At 36.5% G+C, this 17971-nt stretch overlaps 1 protein-coding gene across 28 annotated transcripts in view; it reads left to right on the top strand.

Annotated features, from left to right (window-relative positions):
* The window catches only part of Camkii (Calcium/calmodulin-dependent protein kinase II), a 119065-nt gene that overhangs the window by 86416 nt on the left and 14678 nt on the right, over positions 1-17971 (top strand). For 8 of the 28 annotated variants that reach the window (XM_071790672.1, XM_071790674.1, XM_071790671.1 and 5 more), the window contains 2 exons: positions 15943-16018; positions 17095-17189. In XM_071790672.1, coding sequence (XP_071646773.1) covers positions 15943-16018; positions 17095-17189 — 171 coding nt within the window. Of the gene's footprint in view, positions 1-5259; positions 5476-6653; positions 6683-8411; positions 8568-10577; positions 11120-12912; positions 12976-15942; positions 16019-17094; positions 17190-17971 lie in introns of those variants that run through there. The other 20 variants (XM_071790661.1, XM_071790665.1, XM_071790663.1 and 17 more) reach the window with 7 other exon arrangements.

Below are 17971 nucleotides of genomic sequence, written 5' to 3'. Positions count from 1 at the left end.
CTGACGTGAAGGAAAGGCTAGATATATGAGCCACTTGACGAAAATCTGAAAATGTGCGATTACATAATTGTAAAAGACACGTAATTCACTAATGCACCAATCTATATATAACATTATAATTTTTATCTTGTTTGTCTCATAATATTCTTGTCTATATAATGTTTATGAATTTTTTCGTGTTTTTATCGGGACAATCGCAATCGGTATATTATCACGCATCGAGGACTTTTTTTCTAGATAAAATTCGTATTCCCGTGATATATTTCGTGCATTATCAAACCCATACGGCACTTTGTCCAAGCGAACATGTGGAAAGATAATCCTACGTTGTCGCAGTTGTGAGTTGACGTGTTTCAGAATAATAACCGATAAAGTCCAAAGTACGCGAAACGAAAATTATCTTTTGCAGAGAGATGGGCTGTTCTTGTTTTACGTGAATTATTTTTTTATACAAAATATTAAGGAATACTTTTAATCTGACTTAAAGCTATTTAACCGTTGTTGCGGCAATTAGTGTTAAGAACTACCTGCCGACAACTAATGATTACGGCGATATCGTGCGGTTATGCAGCTTGCAATATCATGACGTCGCAACAAGCAAAATTTGGACATAGCGATTTGTGTTCTGCGTGGTATTATACATTGTGTGCAAATAAACATAAAATCAGTTCTTTATTACATTAGTAATTTCAGCTGAAATTATTTATTAAATAATGAAACTAAATTACTCATTGAGGAAGTTGATTATTTGTAACATGTTAATATTATATTTGAAACGAATGTTCTGTGCACGATGTGTGTAACAGAATTTTTAATTTATTTTAATATAAAATCTATATACATTATTCTTTAAAATCAAAAAGGTGATTTATAATAAATATGCCATTTGCCGTGTGTATATTTATATCGAGCTTGCTGCAGATAAAACTTATTGTTAGATATATACATGACAATTTACATGATCGCTTGCTTGAATTCTGACAAAGATCACGCGTCAGTGATTAACGCGATTATATACCGAAGATCTCACAGCGGCTTAAGGAGGTATAACTATCAGGTCAAATCCAACTTATTGATTTGAAATTTTTGTGTAGTCTTGGAATGTGTATAATCTTACCGTGTGTGAAATTGCAAAACGATTTGCCGTCGCGTTTCTGAGATATTCGCTTTAAAAGTTACAGAAATTGTATATATGTACATACCTATTATAGATATATTTCCTATGTAAATATCATATATTATGTGTTTTTGTTCCTATGCGGTAAAAATGAGTGAAATTTTTATGTTACACTTCTGTGACATCGAGAATTGCCATCGCGGTTTTTAAATTTATTTTCAATTTTTAAATGATTTATTTAAGCAATATCAAGTATAAAAATGGGACAAAATTGCGATTTTACTGCTTTTAATTGCTTTTTCTGTCCCAACGATAACATGATAACATGTTGTTTATGAATCATTTCTGAGACTACCTTTACGCTATTTAATCATGAAAACAAAATTATATCATATATATATATAAACAGTCGTACCTCCTTAAATCGAATGGATCTCTCGCGATTTTTCGATGCGCGCAATATCGTATAAAGAGGACCCTTTTGATAAAGAGGAATTTATGAAAGGTCGTTAATCGTTATTTCTTCGCGTCCGTAAAAACGATCAGTTTCAGTTTAAGAAATCGACCACAATGCATGTAACGCATTTATCTTAATCCGATATCTATAATTACCCGCGAGATATTGGCGGAGGAAGGATGATCCGCAAGTATCATCATGGTTGGGAGAGGGCCGATTTCACGAGAGGCTTCGTGTCCAGTTTCATGCCCGAGCTTTTGCACCCTTTCTGTTGCCGCTTCTGCGAAATTGTATTGGCGCGGATTTACCGTCTCCTTTCGTCTCGTCGACTAACATTCCGGATAACTCCGGATAATTCTCTTTCTTCCTATCATTCTTTCTTTTTCCTCTTATGTACATGGGTTCCCTTCTAATCGATTTAAAATTAATACCCCGTAGTCCAAACTGAGGATCCTCCTGAGCCCTCTTTTGATATGCTTCACGGCAGCGAAACTGCATATCATATAGCTAATGCGAGTGCAGCTAGAGATTATGTCTGGTGGTGAATCATTGTGATTGACATTAATCAAACTGATCGTCGAATCCCACGAATTGCATTGTGTCGAAACGACATATCCTTTGAATCACTGTATTTAGACGTCTGTGCTTAATTGGACCGTGACGCCGATGACGCGGCTATTAATTTACTCCATTACCCCGTTACTAATACGACTACTAATTCTCCTCATTTCTACTTACTATAATAATTACATCATCTCGTATGATTAATGTATTGACTAATATATAGAAACGTGAAAGTGATTATGCTCACGTAAAAACATAATAATTTTTCAAATTGATATTTTACATATATGTATACGAAATGATGTAAATATCGTAAAACTTAAAAAAGGAAGGATTTTTGATTTTGTACGGAGAAATAAAATAAAAAACGTAACATTTTTAGCTTTAATTATTCTTACATCTATGTGATTATACAGATCACGCATACTTGAATTTGGGTTGGTTTTTTTTTTTTCTTAAGAATCTTATCTACGATCAAAGCGAGTAATCAAGTTGCGTCGTTGATATTTATCATTTCGCAATTGTGGAATTAAATTAAGGTAACTAACTGAAATAAAAGCTAGTGATGATAAAATGACTAGCTAATATCGACGATAATGATCGATTCTGCACAGTCGGGCATGTAAATGTGTATAATGAAGTCGTTGACGCCAAATTAGTTATAACTATGTCATAATAAAAGCGGCACGAAGGCAGCACTACAGTGATAATTAACTCGAAAGTTATAATTAACTCCATTTATAATTCCAACTAATTGTAAGTAACGCGGAGAGCTTACTCTCATTGTCAGATGTAAGCTCAGGCGCGGATGGTTTAAACTTAAGTAAAATTAATCACGCAGTCGAAACAAAGCTGGATTCGATCCTTAGAATTCTGCAACGATAATTAAACATCTCATTTTATCTTATTGTGCACAATAATATTTTACACGTCTCATCTGGATCAATAATATAAGAAAAAGTATACAGACGGTTTGTTATCGGCGCAGATATTATTTTCAGAATATACATATACGTGTCTTGATTTCTCCGCATTTCAGAATTTACACTGCGTTATGTGATCTTTTTCGCATTGTTTCTTGCGTAATATGAGGAACTTTTGAAATTTCGCTTTTGTATTTTTAACGAACTCGACAGAAATTTTGACAAGTTTTCATTGACAGTGTACACGAATAAACATAAACATTGTTTTTCTTTTTTTTTTTCATCAAATCGACGAATGTCCCTGCGGAAAGCATCGCGGCTCCACTCCGCCTCGCGCGCGCTTGAAACGTACTGTCAACAAAAATACCTGGCCGCTTGGCATTACTTGAAAATAGATCGGGGCAGCGGTTCAAGACGTCGTCGTACGTCCGACTCACCTCGCAAGTGAATTAAGTCGCGCTCGACAAAAATTTGCCTCTCGATTTTGGGTTTTACCGTCCCGGCAATTTCGCAAATATTTTCCAATGTTACGAAAGGGATTTACTTTCGTCTCCTCGCAAAAGTTAATTTTTGTGCATTTGATATTATGCCGTTATTGTGATATAACGTCTTGTGCCCTCCGCGGGTGATTTAGTGAAAACTTTCTACATTCAACATTATAACGATGTCGGCTAATACCATACCTAGCTCGTCTAAGTACACGGAGAATTACGGTGAGTCTCTGGAGATTTCGGTTCTGCATTACATTTCGCTGTAATTTTGTTACGTATATGTATATATGTATATTTGTATCCGTCTCATACAATTATACTTTGCCTTCGTGTTGATGATGTTTGTTTGCTTAATACCAGATAATCGGCAGTAAAAATTCTCGACGTAAACGCTTTTTCTTCAAGAATTTGTTCTGGAATAATTTAATAAATGGCCATTTCTGCAACGCTTCTTTATTTATCTTACAACGAATATCGAATACTTTATTTTATTACAGACACACACACACACACACACACACACACACACACATTGATCTCTTCTTGGTAGAAAACAAATAAATCGATTTGGATTTAACTTCAAATACCTTCGCGCGCGCTCATGAATTAAACTTTTGTCAAAGTCCTCTTGAAAATAAATTTACGCTCATCTTCAAACTTAAATCCTGAATTATCGATTCTTCAACAAGTACAGAATAAAAAATAGGTCTACTCTGAAAATGGCTAAATTGGCAGATCAAGTATGCGAGAAGTGAATCTAGAGTGTTTTGTATACCGATCGTTGCTGATCTATATCAATCGCGAACTGCTATATTAATCCAGAACAATGTCAATGTGCAAAAGAAACTTTCGTTGCGGTTAAACGCTACGTGCAATTGGATCATGATTATACATATATATATATATATATATATATACATATATATGAGCGCGCTTCTAGAATTCTATTTCAAGACAAATAAACTTTGTCTAAGACGCACGAGCGAAAATTTACGCGGGATCACATTCTCGTTTCACTTATACAAGGCCATTGCTATACGCAAATAATTTACGCCGTTGACTTCTCTCTCTTACTTTTTCTTTCCCCATAATCTATATTCTATGACAAACATTGATCCCGATCATTTAATAAATTGAATTTTCTTCTTTTGCTCTTTGAACAAATTTCTTCAACTCTAATTCTTCTACTAACATAAACATTTTCTCATTTCACCGATTGTGTGCTTCTGTCTAGTCTTGAAGGAATATTTCTTCTTCCTAAAAACTAATTCTAGTGTATGTTTATCAAGATATTTGTCAGGCTGATGTTGCTCGATAATGCTAAACCCGTTTACAATTAACATAAATTAGCTCGATAATAACTTTATGTCCCCGACCCGATCCAATTAGCGAGATGTGGCTTCGCGACTTTGCATTGTTTCGAACGCGCCCTTCGTAATAATTGATCGATGCTCAAGGTTTGCTCTCTTTTTCTCTCTCTTCGTATGTTTCCTCTGTATCTCTTCGCGTATCATTTTTGATATTGCGGCGTAAAAGTCAAAAAAGTCGTAGATCGCGTCGTGACAACAGTCGCCTCGCAGAATTTGCTTCTTGCATTTTGTGCTTTGTGACCATTTCCGTTTTTCACCCGTGTTGTTGCTGATTGGTGCGCTACACCTCTCGAAAAGAAATCCCCCTCCGAAACAAAAACTCTTGGCTCGTCCCAAGGTACACCTCCGAGCAGTCCCGCGACAATGTCCGCGTTCTCCAGGGCGGTCAGTGCGGCCACAACCGTGGTGAACAAACAGGTCCCGAACCAGACCCAGACTCAGACTCAGACTCAGACCCAGGTCCAGGCCCAGGCTCAGGCCCAGATGCAGGCCCAGATTCAGAATATGGGCAACCCCCTCGGAATTGCCGCGGTTCTTCTACAAGGGGCCCAAGGTAAAAGAATTTAGACTCAATAGTGGTGGAATTTAAGGTAAACCGAGTCTTCAATACTTAATTTTCAATCCTATTTGTGGTCCTATGATCTTAGGGAATTGTTTTAAATTATTTCCGAGATAAAAATTTATGCCGATTGTATATTTAAACTTCAAGAAAAATAGATTTGCATAGAATCTAAATTATTTTTTTTTTCCACTTTAAAGTCACTTTAAATGAATTTAAAGACAAAATATTTCTCTTGGTATCTTTGGATCTCATCCTGCTTACAGATTTCGAGTCTATCCATTCAATAGATAGTGAAATTTTGCTTAAATCGCATTGAGAGAACAGTGTAGCCGAAAGAATCGTTTGCTGATAAATCCGATCTTCCGGATGCAAAACTTTTAAAATTGATTGTTCTCTAAAATTGACTGCGAAACAAAATATTCTCTCGTTGTATGTACATGAGATACTTTTCAAATTCGATCTCTCGATCTCGCGTGTGAAATGATGATCTGAGAGAATGGTGTGCTTGAGAAGGAGAGGTGACGAGTCGAATGCAAATCGCTATATCGAATTAAATTTGCTATATATTTTTTTAATCGCATTTATCAAATCGTAACCATAAAGATAAGATAGTTGTGATAGCCTAACATTTGTGTAAACATTTCTTTGTCGTGTTCAGGGGTCATTTTACAACGTAGAACTTTTTTCAACAAAAATTTTTCGGAATTTTTCTCAATGATCTATGTTTATAGATTATAGATCAATATTCAGGAATCACCTGCTATGTTGTAATCTGAATGGAGAGAAAGGGAAATAAGAGAAATATGATAAATATGAGCTTGCGTTCAGATTGGAGATAAATCGAAAATATGAACGCTTAATATGGATATGTTAGCTACAAATGATATAACATCGTATACGAATCAAAGCGATGCAAATGTGCGTTATTGATCGCGGTTTGCTCGAGTTTTTCAACTTTTTGAATAACAGAAGCCCAACTTTTAAATTGTCTTGTGCTTTACGAAAAAAGATTCCATGGACTCGTTCCGTAGAACAATTGTCGCATAATGTCGCAGTCTCTCTCTTTCCCCCCTCTCTCTTCATTCCTTTTCCCTTTCTCTCTTTCTTTCTCTCTTTCTCTCTTTCTCTACTCATGTCGCAGGATAAGATGTAGGCACATTTGTACACAGGAAGGAGATACTAAAACGCAATTAACGGCGGTTTGATCAACAAATCGGTAAGGTTACCCAAGTCGGATGACCCATTTCTGCTTCCACGCTTTATCGAGATTCTTCGTAGAGAGCACATATAGACAGTATAGACACACGTATATATACATGTAGTACATACCCGACGCGTAGCAATAATCCCTGATAAAACGAGGCAGAAATCGGTCTAGCCATTTCTGCTTTAGAGAGGCGCAGCATGATTTGAAATTTATTATAAACAAGTTTTTCTCTTTTTTAATTAGATATATAATATATACTTTCGCGAGATTCGTTACAATACGTTCCTCGCTTTACTTGCACTACTTTTCTTTTAGCGTTCATGCTTTCTCACGCTCTTTAGTTTTACCCGACAGCTTGTCCGTTTTTCTCGCGTTTGTCATACATTCACGTTGCACATTCATACACGCATTCGATGATTTTTTTTTTAAACTTTAGATAAGGTCCTCAGCCGACGATCCTTCCGTGAGAGGTACGACAAAAACGAGAGACAAGCGAGCTTTTCTCTTCACTCTTTGGGCTCTGCTCGACATATTTACATACGTAGACAGTATTGTCTGACAAATAGTCGATTCATTCTGTGAGTAATCGATTGACCGCGGACGATCGTTCGATCGGTGATTTTCCTTTACTTTTTCCAAATTTCATCCCTCTTCGTCGGACAGGACTTGGACGGTTATAAGTTATATAAAATACACTGATTCGCGTTCGCCGTCTCGTTCTTCCGGCGATATATCGCTCGACGACTCCCTCGCTCTGCTGCTCTTTCATCAGATCTTTATTATTTACGGATTCGAGCGTCGGGAATAGACGACGCGATGATCGATCGCGTTTTACACCATCTCGTCGGTCACATTCGTTCCCGTTGAATTCTGCAAGTGGAATGAGTTTGATGGACAAGTAGAAACAGACGAACAGCAACGACATATATCTACATACGAGACATAAACGACATAATCGACATGGGGGAAAAAAAACTAATATCAACACGTTTGATGCAATAAATTTGTCGAATAAAATTTTTTTTGTAGCTAACTGCTATATATTTGCAATAGAATTTTTTATTCGTACATATTATTGGAAGTATATTTTATTTATTAATGTAATATTCGACATGTAAGTCGAAAATCATTATTATTATTCGTCGTCGTGAATTCTCGACATAAATTGTCTCATATATAGGATTAAAATGCTGTTACGCGTCTAACATTTTGTAATTAAGTTTCACAATGTTTATTATAAATTATAAAAATTGTCTCTTTCCGTCTGTTTTTTTTTCAATTATTATGTAAGTTATTATGTGTAAAGTAGTAAATTTTCTGGACAACAGGTATAACTTGGTTAACTTAAAATTGACTTAAAAATTTATTCAAGAAGATCTTGAAGCAATCATGAACGTTTTCATCAATCCACAATTTTAACATGTAAATAAATAAAATAATATTATGCACGCGACTAATTTTAAGATATCCTGTTTATTGTGATTTTTCTCCATTAGTCTTTGTAGTCGTTGTACAAAATATAAATCTTAGAAAGGGGAGAATTCGCGAAAGACGGGAAGCACAGTTTGAGCCGATCTATAGAGCATCGCCCGCCGGTCTAGAGAGCGGTCGGACGCGATGCAACGGGATCAGACACGACACGACACGACACGACGCGACATGCAAAAGCTTCTTTGACGTTGACACTAGCTCGTGTTTGGTTGGTTGATTGCATGACTAGCTGGCAGCGCAGGATGCGGTAGCAGCAACGGTAGCAGCAACAACAGCCAGAACAGCCAGGTCGGCGCATCGCCTTCGTCGCCAGCCAATGTCAGCCACCAAGCGAATGGCAGCAACGAGTCAATAGCATGGCGACGCCAGGATTCCTCGTCCACCGGTTTGTAGCACGATAACTTGGCACGTTCCCTTCCGTCTTACAATTAAGACTCTTTCCTTCTTCCTAGAGGGTGCATGGAAACGATCCTTTAATTCGATAATAATTGTCGATCGCCACTGCATGCTATTATAGAATTCAATCGGTTGTTCTTGATCGTCATTAGAGTTACATATTATGTATCGCGCAGTTGACTTTATCCGTCAAATTATCATAGCATACATTTTCCGTTTATTTTTAGTGTTGGTCACTCGAATTCCCTTATCAATTCTTATTCAAGTTTGCAAGATCGCTCGATCGATCATTGACGATTAGTTGCTTCTTCTTGTTAAGCTCTTCGATTACATTCTTATCTCTTGGCGATATTGTTTGCCTCGCGGCAAAACTGTTTGCAGTGTTTGCACGTGTGCTATAAATGGCAATAAGATAACGTTTAACGAAATGCCGGGGAATACAGTCACGTAGGATATTTACGAGACACGGCTAAACAGAAGTATTATCCGAAAACCACACGTTCATTCGCGTCGTCTATAAATAATCGGCATTAATGTTCCTTATGTGATTTATGACTTTATGGGAAACGTGTCGATTACGTTTTCTCTGCATCTGCGAATAAAACGAAATAAATGTGCAAAAATAATGGGATTAATTACAACTACCAGCCTGTTTAGACATTGAGTTCAATTTGCGATCGACGCGATGACTGCTGTAACAACGTTACAGTAAATAAATATGAACAACAAATACATTTGATGCGATTGATATAAGCGAAAATTAATTGACGAGTGAAATTGCATGTGCTCGGAAATCATTTTTGTCAATGTGCTCTGGTATTTTTCGTCCCCCCCCCCCCCTAATATGTTTGCTTCTGAAATCATTTTTAAACTTAATAAAATCTCGCGCTATACATATGTATGTTAGGAGATGCAATTAGAGAATTGCAATTGCGCTTGTCCGAAAATTGTAATTGCACTTGTTTTCTATTTTCGTAATGGTTCCTTATTGGACACGAATGTTAAACGGAAGATATCAACGATAATAGTAAATTCAATGCCGTGCGGTAAGTTTATTTTTTTTTATCGGATGAAACTCGGGCTTTATCCGCGTTTCTTCGCTACATCGCACGCACCGGTAAAACGAAGAAGAAACAAAAACATAAAGATGCAATCCGAGCGTATTGGGAAGATTTCCAAGCACCCTCAACGCGCATAAATTTATCTTTTCCACCCTCTATCCCTTTTACTCGCAATTGCGACTTATCCCGGTTGTCGTTGAGCCGATACCTCGCAAGCTCGATTCAATCCGACGGAGAAGCCTCTCCGTCTTCTGGGATATTACTACTCCTGGGATGTCACCTTGACCGGCATTATGTCAAGTAACTGCCGCTTGTGCGAACCAGACAATTGACATTACCTAATGCGATTGTCATGCGCGTTGATACTTAAATAGCGCGCTCGATGACGATGAGATTAACGTTTCGAATGCAGACAAACGCGCGCAACCATTGCAGTATTTTCGAATACTGTGCATTATATGAACAGGGGAGGCAAATTTAGGAAATGGAATTGGAGATCCAAATCCCACGAACATTGATATTCCCATACAACGTAACCCAAAGCAATAAAATTTCAAAGAACAATTGATACGCGAGGATCTGGGTATCGCGTTCGATTTATCCAAAATTCTCTTTATTTATTATAGATATATATCTTTATTTAAAAACATCATTCTTTCTTAAGTTTTTTAAGTTCCATGTATATTCGATATACTTTGGCATCGCCAACTGACCGAAATTTCTTCAAATATGAAGAAATTTCGTATTCATGAAGCTTTCGAGTTATCGGCACTTCTCTTCCGCGAGATTATTGTTCACGATCGGCGTTGTGTTACCAGTTTGTTTCTGTTTGTGTCTCTGTGTGTTTCTGCATGCTGCACTGTGTGTTTCGCGTACCGCCTCGTGATCGCGCGTCTTGTGTGCGCCTGCATGCACCTACCCCGCAAAAAAAAATGCAGAACGGGAGGCACAACGGATGAGTGATGCCGGCCGACACGTGTCCCGGATGGGCAGCATCCTCGACGAGGATCCCGAAGACGGTAAGAGAACCGTCGACGCCCGTAAACTCGGGGTAAACGCGAAGGAGAGAACCACGCAGCAACCACCATGCTGGAGCCCCACATCTTGCGGTTTGCTGTGAAACTCGCGTGGGCCGCCTCGTGTTTCCTTTAAATATTTTCACGGAAACACTAAAAAAAGTAAAAGAGAAAAATACTTAAATCGTACCGTAAACGAAGTTTTAAGATTAGATTGTCTTAAAATATTAGAGAATTTGGCAAAGTGACGTGTTTAAATAAATAGAAAAAATATAACAGTAATGTTGTTTTTTTAATTAATGGAATATGTAGTTGTTTTTTATGAAACCTTTTATGTCTAACGAGATGATAATTTTTTGGGAGATATAAAAATCGACTTTTACAAATAAAATATCTTGCTATCGCATTTATCGACTAGTTTAAAAAGCAACTTTTTTTTTACATAGGAATTCCATCTTTTTCCAGTACTTCGATTTCGTTGCATATGAGGTTTTATAAGAAACAATCGTAATTCATCAATTAATAATGCACCAATTAAGAGAAACAGACGTCTCTCTAACTAAAAAGTCCCAGCGGAAATCCTAACGGAAAAATGAAAAAATAACTAAAATTAATAAATTAATTGATATTTTTATACTTATTTTTTGGGTGATTTTTACAATTTTCACAATTTTTAAGTGTGTAGATTTAATCTGGTGGATATCTGATCGATATTACGATAGATATATTTCAGACTTCCATTCATCATATTAATGAATGGATCGAATTCCCTTGATTACGCTTCATCCCATCCATCATATCGTACATTCAACATAACGCTGACTCCATGCATCGCAAGCAAGGAGTAAGTAACCGACTGATCAGACCGAGACGTCTGCGCATACGTCTGCGTTTACGTTACCTACCTGATTCCTGATTCGGTCACCGCGCGACGATCAATTTCTATATAATTAATACGTTACGCAGATTGTTTCTTATTTTATTTATTATATATTACATAAATAAAATTGTGGAATATAAGATCGATTTACATCGCAATGAGATTCGATATTCACATCATTACTTTTGAAAAATAATTTTAATCGGCTTTTTTCATTTACTGTTGAATAAATATACATTTTATGATATCTTTCACGTAAAATAAATTTATTTTCTAAATATGCGATTGCTTCGATAACTGAAAAATGTGGCATTCGTAGGTACGCTTTTTGGCAATAGACTATTTTAAATCTGAAGTAATGGTGGCCTGATAAGCCATATAAATACACCATATAAACACGTAATACACGTATATGTATATGTATAGCAAATTGGAAATTGGCTGACCTGATGCTCCAGCGTTTGCTGGAGCTAAATTGTAGTTAATACCTAATCGGATCTAATCCACGAGCCGCGGTAACGTGGTTAAGATTCTAGGCGTGTATTAGCGTTACGATCGAAGCCTCTTGCTGATCTACGCTACGGCAACTTGAAACGTCTCGCAATTGTCCTTTATATAATTTGCGTTTGCGTGCACGCATACCGATTGCGTTTAACTTGAAGCATGGTGATCGTCATAATGGAGGGGGCAGGAGGATCCATTCTAATCTTTGTGTCATGTTGCATCTAAACTGAAAAATGATAAAAAACGATAAATATGGAAAGCATGTCTGCGTTTATTTATAGCGTTTATACATAGTGCCCCATGTATGTACTATGAAAAGAACAGTGCTGTAACATCGGGCAGCGATAATATCTAAGCAAAATCTAATGCAATATTGCAAACACGATTGGACGACGGAAATGGCAAACCAGAAGAAAGATGAAGAAAAAATGGATTATGATAAGAACTTTCGGGGGAGACGGTTAATCCTTTCAGACGATATCATACGTGAGGATTAAGCCAGTCCTTATATATATTTCGATGGAATTAAAAATCGAGAGATGTTATATGCTAATTGTACTTCCATGAATGCTAAGCTTCCATCATGAACATTTCGTGATTACATGCCGTTATGTGTTATTCATTATTTATCTTTATTATTTTAATCTTCGATATAAACGACTGGAATAGATTCAAATGCGATATAAAATGGATTACCATATAATTCTGTGCGTGTTACTCGCAGAAACGGACACTTAAAACTTATAAAACAGTTTGACATGGACGAAGCTTAATCCTCTTCATGTTTGTACAGCCGCTTAAGTATTGCCTTGAAAATTATATCCGTCTTATTTATTTTTTAATACGAAAGGGATATATATATATTGCTTGTAGACATAAGAATCGTGTGTCCTATCAAGACCTGCAGCCAGCTTTCAACCAACTCTCAGTGCTCAGGTAATGTGCGAAATTACGTCGTACATAAGCGACAAATCGACCAAGGAAAAATAAGTCGGAACGAATGGAGAAAGTATACTTGTACTCTCTTGGACTCGTTAGTTTTATTTAGGTTATTTAAAAATTTTACAAAGAAAGCATATTGCCAGAAAAAGAGCTAATTGTACAAGGCCGAATTGGACTTAATTTTTTTACGAGTTTCTTCATATACTATTTTTAATATAATTAATAATTACAGGAATTACTTATCTCCTGATAAATTCTTGTAAAGCACTTCAGTTCTTCTTTAACGCAATGTGTTTCTCTCTCTCTCTCTCTTTCTCTCTCTCTCTCTCTCTCTCTCTCTCTCTCTCTCTCTCTCTCTCTCTCTCTTTCTCTCTAGAAGCGTTGCTGATTTCGTTACACAATGTCGTAGTTCCCACGGTTCGCAATACCAAAATACAACCGAATATTTTGGCCGAAATATGATCGTGTATCGTAATTCATATAATATAATTTATAGCTATATTTTTTATAGCTCTTATAGTTTTGACGAAAGAAAGACTACGAAAGCGGTAATAATTTATTAACGTATGTAACGCGATGCAACTGCTGTTGCGAGAGAGAGAGAGAGAGAGAGAGAGAGAGAGAGATATATATATATATATATATATATATAAAACGAAGAAAAACTTGATCCTAATTCCGATCGATCACTTAGATGCGATCCGATCGCATACATTATTTTTATTACGTCAAGAACAGCGATATTGAAAAAATTGCTGATTGCTTGAAACATTTCTGTCGTGAGCGAACCTTATAATCTCATAACTACGCTTTATGGCTTATCGAGTGGCTTACCGAGTATCAAATGACAATTGCTGCCGCGTAATAGTAAAATGTATAGAGCTGAGCGGAAGGAGAGAGTACGTTATGCGTAATACGCGCGCGATGATAGATATATTATATCCCGGAGACAGATCGATCGGAGACCGGGATCGTTAGCTTCGTAATAGAATATCGGAAATGCGGTAAAGTTTAATTATAGTTAGGGTAGAGAAAGAGGACACGTAACGCATTGTAGTAAAACTGGCGGTTGTGCGATGGTGGTAGTGGTATCCTAGAAATCCTAGAAAAGTAGTACAACAATTCATCGCCAAAGTGACTTTTTTCAACTGTTTCCGTTACGACTGATTACAATATATTATTTTTTACTGTGACACCTCTCGTACCGTTATTTTGGTACGATCGCGTTTATTTCGTACGCAAGTAATGTAGCAAGACGTTGCCTTTAAGAATCAAGCTCCTCGAAATTTAATCGTTATTCTCAAATCCGTCTTGTGGCCATTTAAACAAGCCATTCAACTCATAGCTTCTAGCTTATAGTTTATAATTTGGCTATATATGCTAGTTTCAAAAAGGACTTAATCGGATGTGAGGTCTTGAATTTCTCTCTCGAAAAAAGTTGTAAATCAATGGGAAATTAATGGATCTAATTCTAATTATCTAATAATAGATAAAATCTCGCGCACACACACACACACACACACATACGAAAAGATAAAAGACGAAATACGAAATATAATCTGATGGTCAAAGACGCGAAATAATCGAAATAATATACGCCGCGATCTCCGGACGGTTTCCAAGTCTTCCCGTGGAACTTTGCTTCGACTGTTGAAGCGGCATCTAAGGAATGATCACAATTTTCGTGCACATAATTGCTGGTCTATGACGTAAGTAACATCGACGAACTCACCGTGGTCGTTAGATTAAACGGTACAGTCAAATATTAATCTACTATTCGTAGGCGATTCAAAGGCTATACTATATCTTTAATTTAGACGTCCATAATGTACGAAAGTTTTTATAAGGAGAGATAATTTGCACGGAATACAATACCAAAGAAATCGTAATAACAAGGAAATGTCCAGTGATCTTTTTTCGTTTAATCGCTAATCCAACGACCGGCCGTTCGTTCGTAACGAAATAATTGAGACAATTTACTTATGAAACATCTCTATGAGGAGAACACGAACGCGATCGAAAAGTCAGAAGTTCAGTTCGCCGCGTGAGGTGTTGTGGTATAGATGGATGCGCCAATTGAGTAAATGAAGCGACAGCTTCATGAATGAGCCTGTTGGGTAAGGCCATTGGCGAGACACGCGCTGCGCGCTGCCAATCGCCAATTTGGCAATTCGAGTTACTCTCTTGGATTTCAGTCGCTGAGCCGCTCAACCGACACGAAACGACCGTTGTCGAATTAGACGCGATAGGGCTCGTTTGTATCAGACGAGCCTCTCTTCATCAGATCGGCCTCGCAGAACAATACGAGAGAGTGTCTTGTATTTTTATTTTAATATTATTAGTAAACTATCGCGTGCGCGCACGGGTGTTAAGGCAAACTATCTTATTTCTTATTTTCCGTACATTTTATGTATCATTCATCTTATATAACGGTTTATTATAATCGATTAATTATACAATAATATAGATAATTTTCCGCGAGTCTCTTTGACATACGAGTATGTATATATTCGATATTTGATGAAATTATTCGTATTTAATTGTATAACAGCTTTAATGTTGCTACTATTTAGACATTTTTTTATCTATAGTATCAAAGTCGAGTATCAAATCGAGAGTCAAATGCTCATCTCTTTCGAGATCCCATTGCTCCAATTGGCGACTGAAATTTTCCAAACTGTTGATCGTCTCGATTAGGCTGATTGACGGTGATTTGCTCTTTGATGAAAATCCGATTCGCGTATAGGTACGGGAAGCTAATTATTTGCGCGAGTGTGGCTCATCGTTCCTGTACACAACCGGGAGCACAACCGCGCAATGGTGTAGGACTTTAGAAAAGTTGACGAAAAGTTTAAGTGCATGCGACTGTGTTTGCGCCGTAAAATGTATCGGTAAGCCCAACAGGCGTGCCGGTCGCCTCGACACGGACCAATTGACTCATTGATCTATTGACGATTCCAGCACGCCGACAGGAAATCATCAAGATGACCGAGCAGTTGATCGAGAGCATCAACACCGGAGATTTCGAGGCATACACGTAAGTAACGTGATATATACATATATATATTTGTTTATTAAAAGAATCACAAAAAGCCGTTCTCTACTCTATATGGCTGCTATAGAAAATTGCTGATCAAGTTTACGATACGTATATAGATTTTTCCTGACATCAACCAGGCAAAATTTATTTCAGATTATTTAAAGGATACTCGAATAAAAGGAAATGTTGGAAGAAGTAGAAAGATTCGAAATGTTCAATATTAAGTTTTTGTTGAAAAAAACTTGATTATTCGATGAAGCTTTTTACGTGGATATTAATATTTTAAAATATTTTGTCATACACACACATTTATATTTGTTAACCACTATTACTGTATTTGCATTTGATCAGCATGTATCACTTAAAATTGAGTAGGAATTGATGATTAATTTGGTAGAAACATTAGCCGATTTCCCCGATAATATATATGTGAAAGTTGATTAAAAGGATTACTGAACGAATGCAAATTCGACGAGTATGTTGAAGGTGTGCAACAAGTGAAAAGTTGTCAGGCTTGCAAACAAACTCGCTAATTTCTAATCGTATTTAAAAACGAAAAACATTTGATTGCGAGATATTCGACAACTGTGCAGAAATTATCATCGCAGTTACATTTTTAAGAGCAGAACTGCCAGCTGAAAGAGAGAGAGAAAGAGAGAATAAATATGTAGAATATTTATATGTGCTTTCACTTGACACAAATTCCATTATCAGCACTACACATATATATACTTTTTGCTCAACAATTTGGTATAAATCATGCTCTCTGCTGCCGTATTTTTGGGTGACATTAAATTTTTTCTGCCTTTTCAAAGGTTTTTTTTTTTAAATTTTTTAAATAAACTGATCGTTAAACTATTTTTCGCGCGCAATTATTCGCTTTTTTCCCCTCTTTTCCTTCTTGCACAAATACTGTAGCTTGAGAGATTTATTGGTTTTTTCAACGGAACGATTTTTTATTTTATTGATTTATTCCAAAGAACGTACTATTAAAAAATGTTATGATAAAAACAAAAATATCATTATATAATTATTATAATCCAACATACTTTAATCTCTTTTCGTGTTTCCAGGAAAATCTGTGATCCACATCTGACCGCGTTCGAGCCGGAGGCTCTAGGTAATTTAGTCGAGGGAATGGATTTCCACAAATTTTACTTTGATAATGGTAATTACGACTCGTTTGCATCATCGTTATTCTTCGCGTTTGTCGTTCAATGTGTATTTAGTAGCAGCGTATTTTGGCAGCACACGATTAATACAACGCTAAGTTTCAAGTTTTACGTTTTACGTTTGTGAATTAGTCGATCGTTTAGCCGATAATGTGATATTACGCATGCTGTATAAATTTTAGGAAAGTAACTTTCGAGATTATAGCAACTTTTGCGAGAAATATTCTCTTACTCTTTTGGCGTTAGAAGGTTGTCGCTTCGCAAAACGAAGCTGCGAATGTAGTGAAATGTTGGCTGCTTACCGCCATTTTGTCGTTTATTTTTGGCTACTTTGTAGTTTGTTTATGAAAGAATCGTCAATAAATATTATATTTTGTGCATGTTTCATACGTCCATCGTCATATTCCGATGGATTTATTTTTAGAAAGCAGAGTATCCGCTTACAAATTTACTATTTTATCGTTTGATAAAAGTACAATGTACGAGTATGCACAATATTCGTAGCTAGTTGGATATTATAAAATAATTCTTTATAAAATATTTCGACTCGTAATTGCTTTTTTACCTTTTATTATTTTTGTTATTGCATGAAATTATCCGATTTGCAACGACGAAAGTTGCTCCAAATACAAGTGTAGCCTTAATATTAATATCATTCTGCTCGCAACATTCTTTAAATCTAAACGGACGATCGGCCGATCGGTGCATGCGTGCTTGTCGTCGCAAAATTGTCTAAATTATCATTAATCCAGCTTCTTGCTGCATTTACCTTTAATAT

The sequence above is a fragment of the Temnothorax longispinosus genome, chromosome 10 (genome assembly GCF_030848805.1).
Source record: "Temnothorax longispinosus isolate EJ_2023e chromosome 10, Tlon_JGU_v1, whole genome shotgun sequence".
NCBI lineage: Eukaryota > Metazoa > Arthropoda > Insecta > Hymenoptera > Formicidae > Temnothorax > Temnothorax longispinosus.
This window is presented reverse-complemented; position numbering and strand designations above follow the sequence as displayed.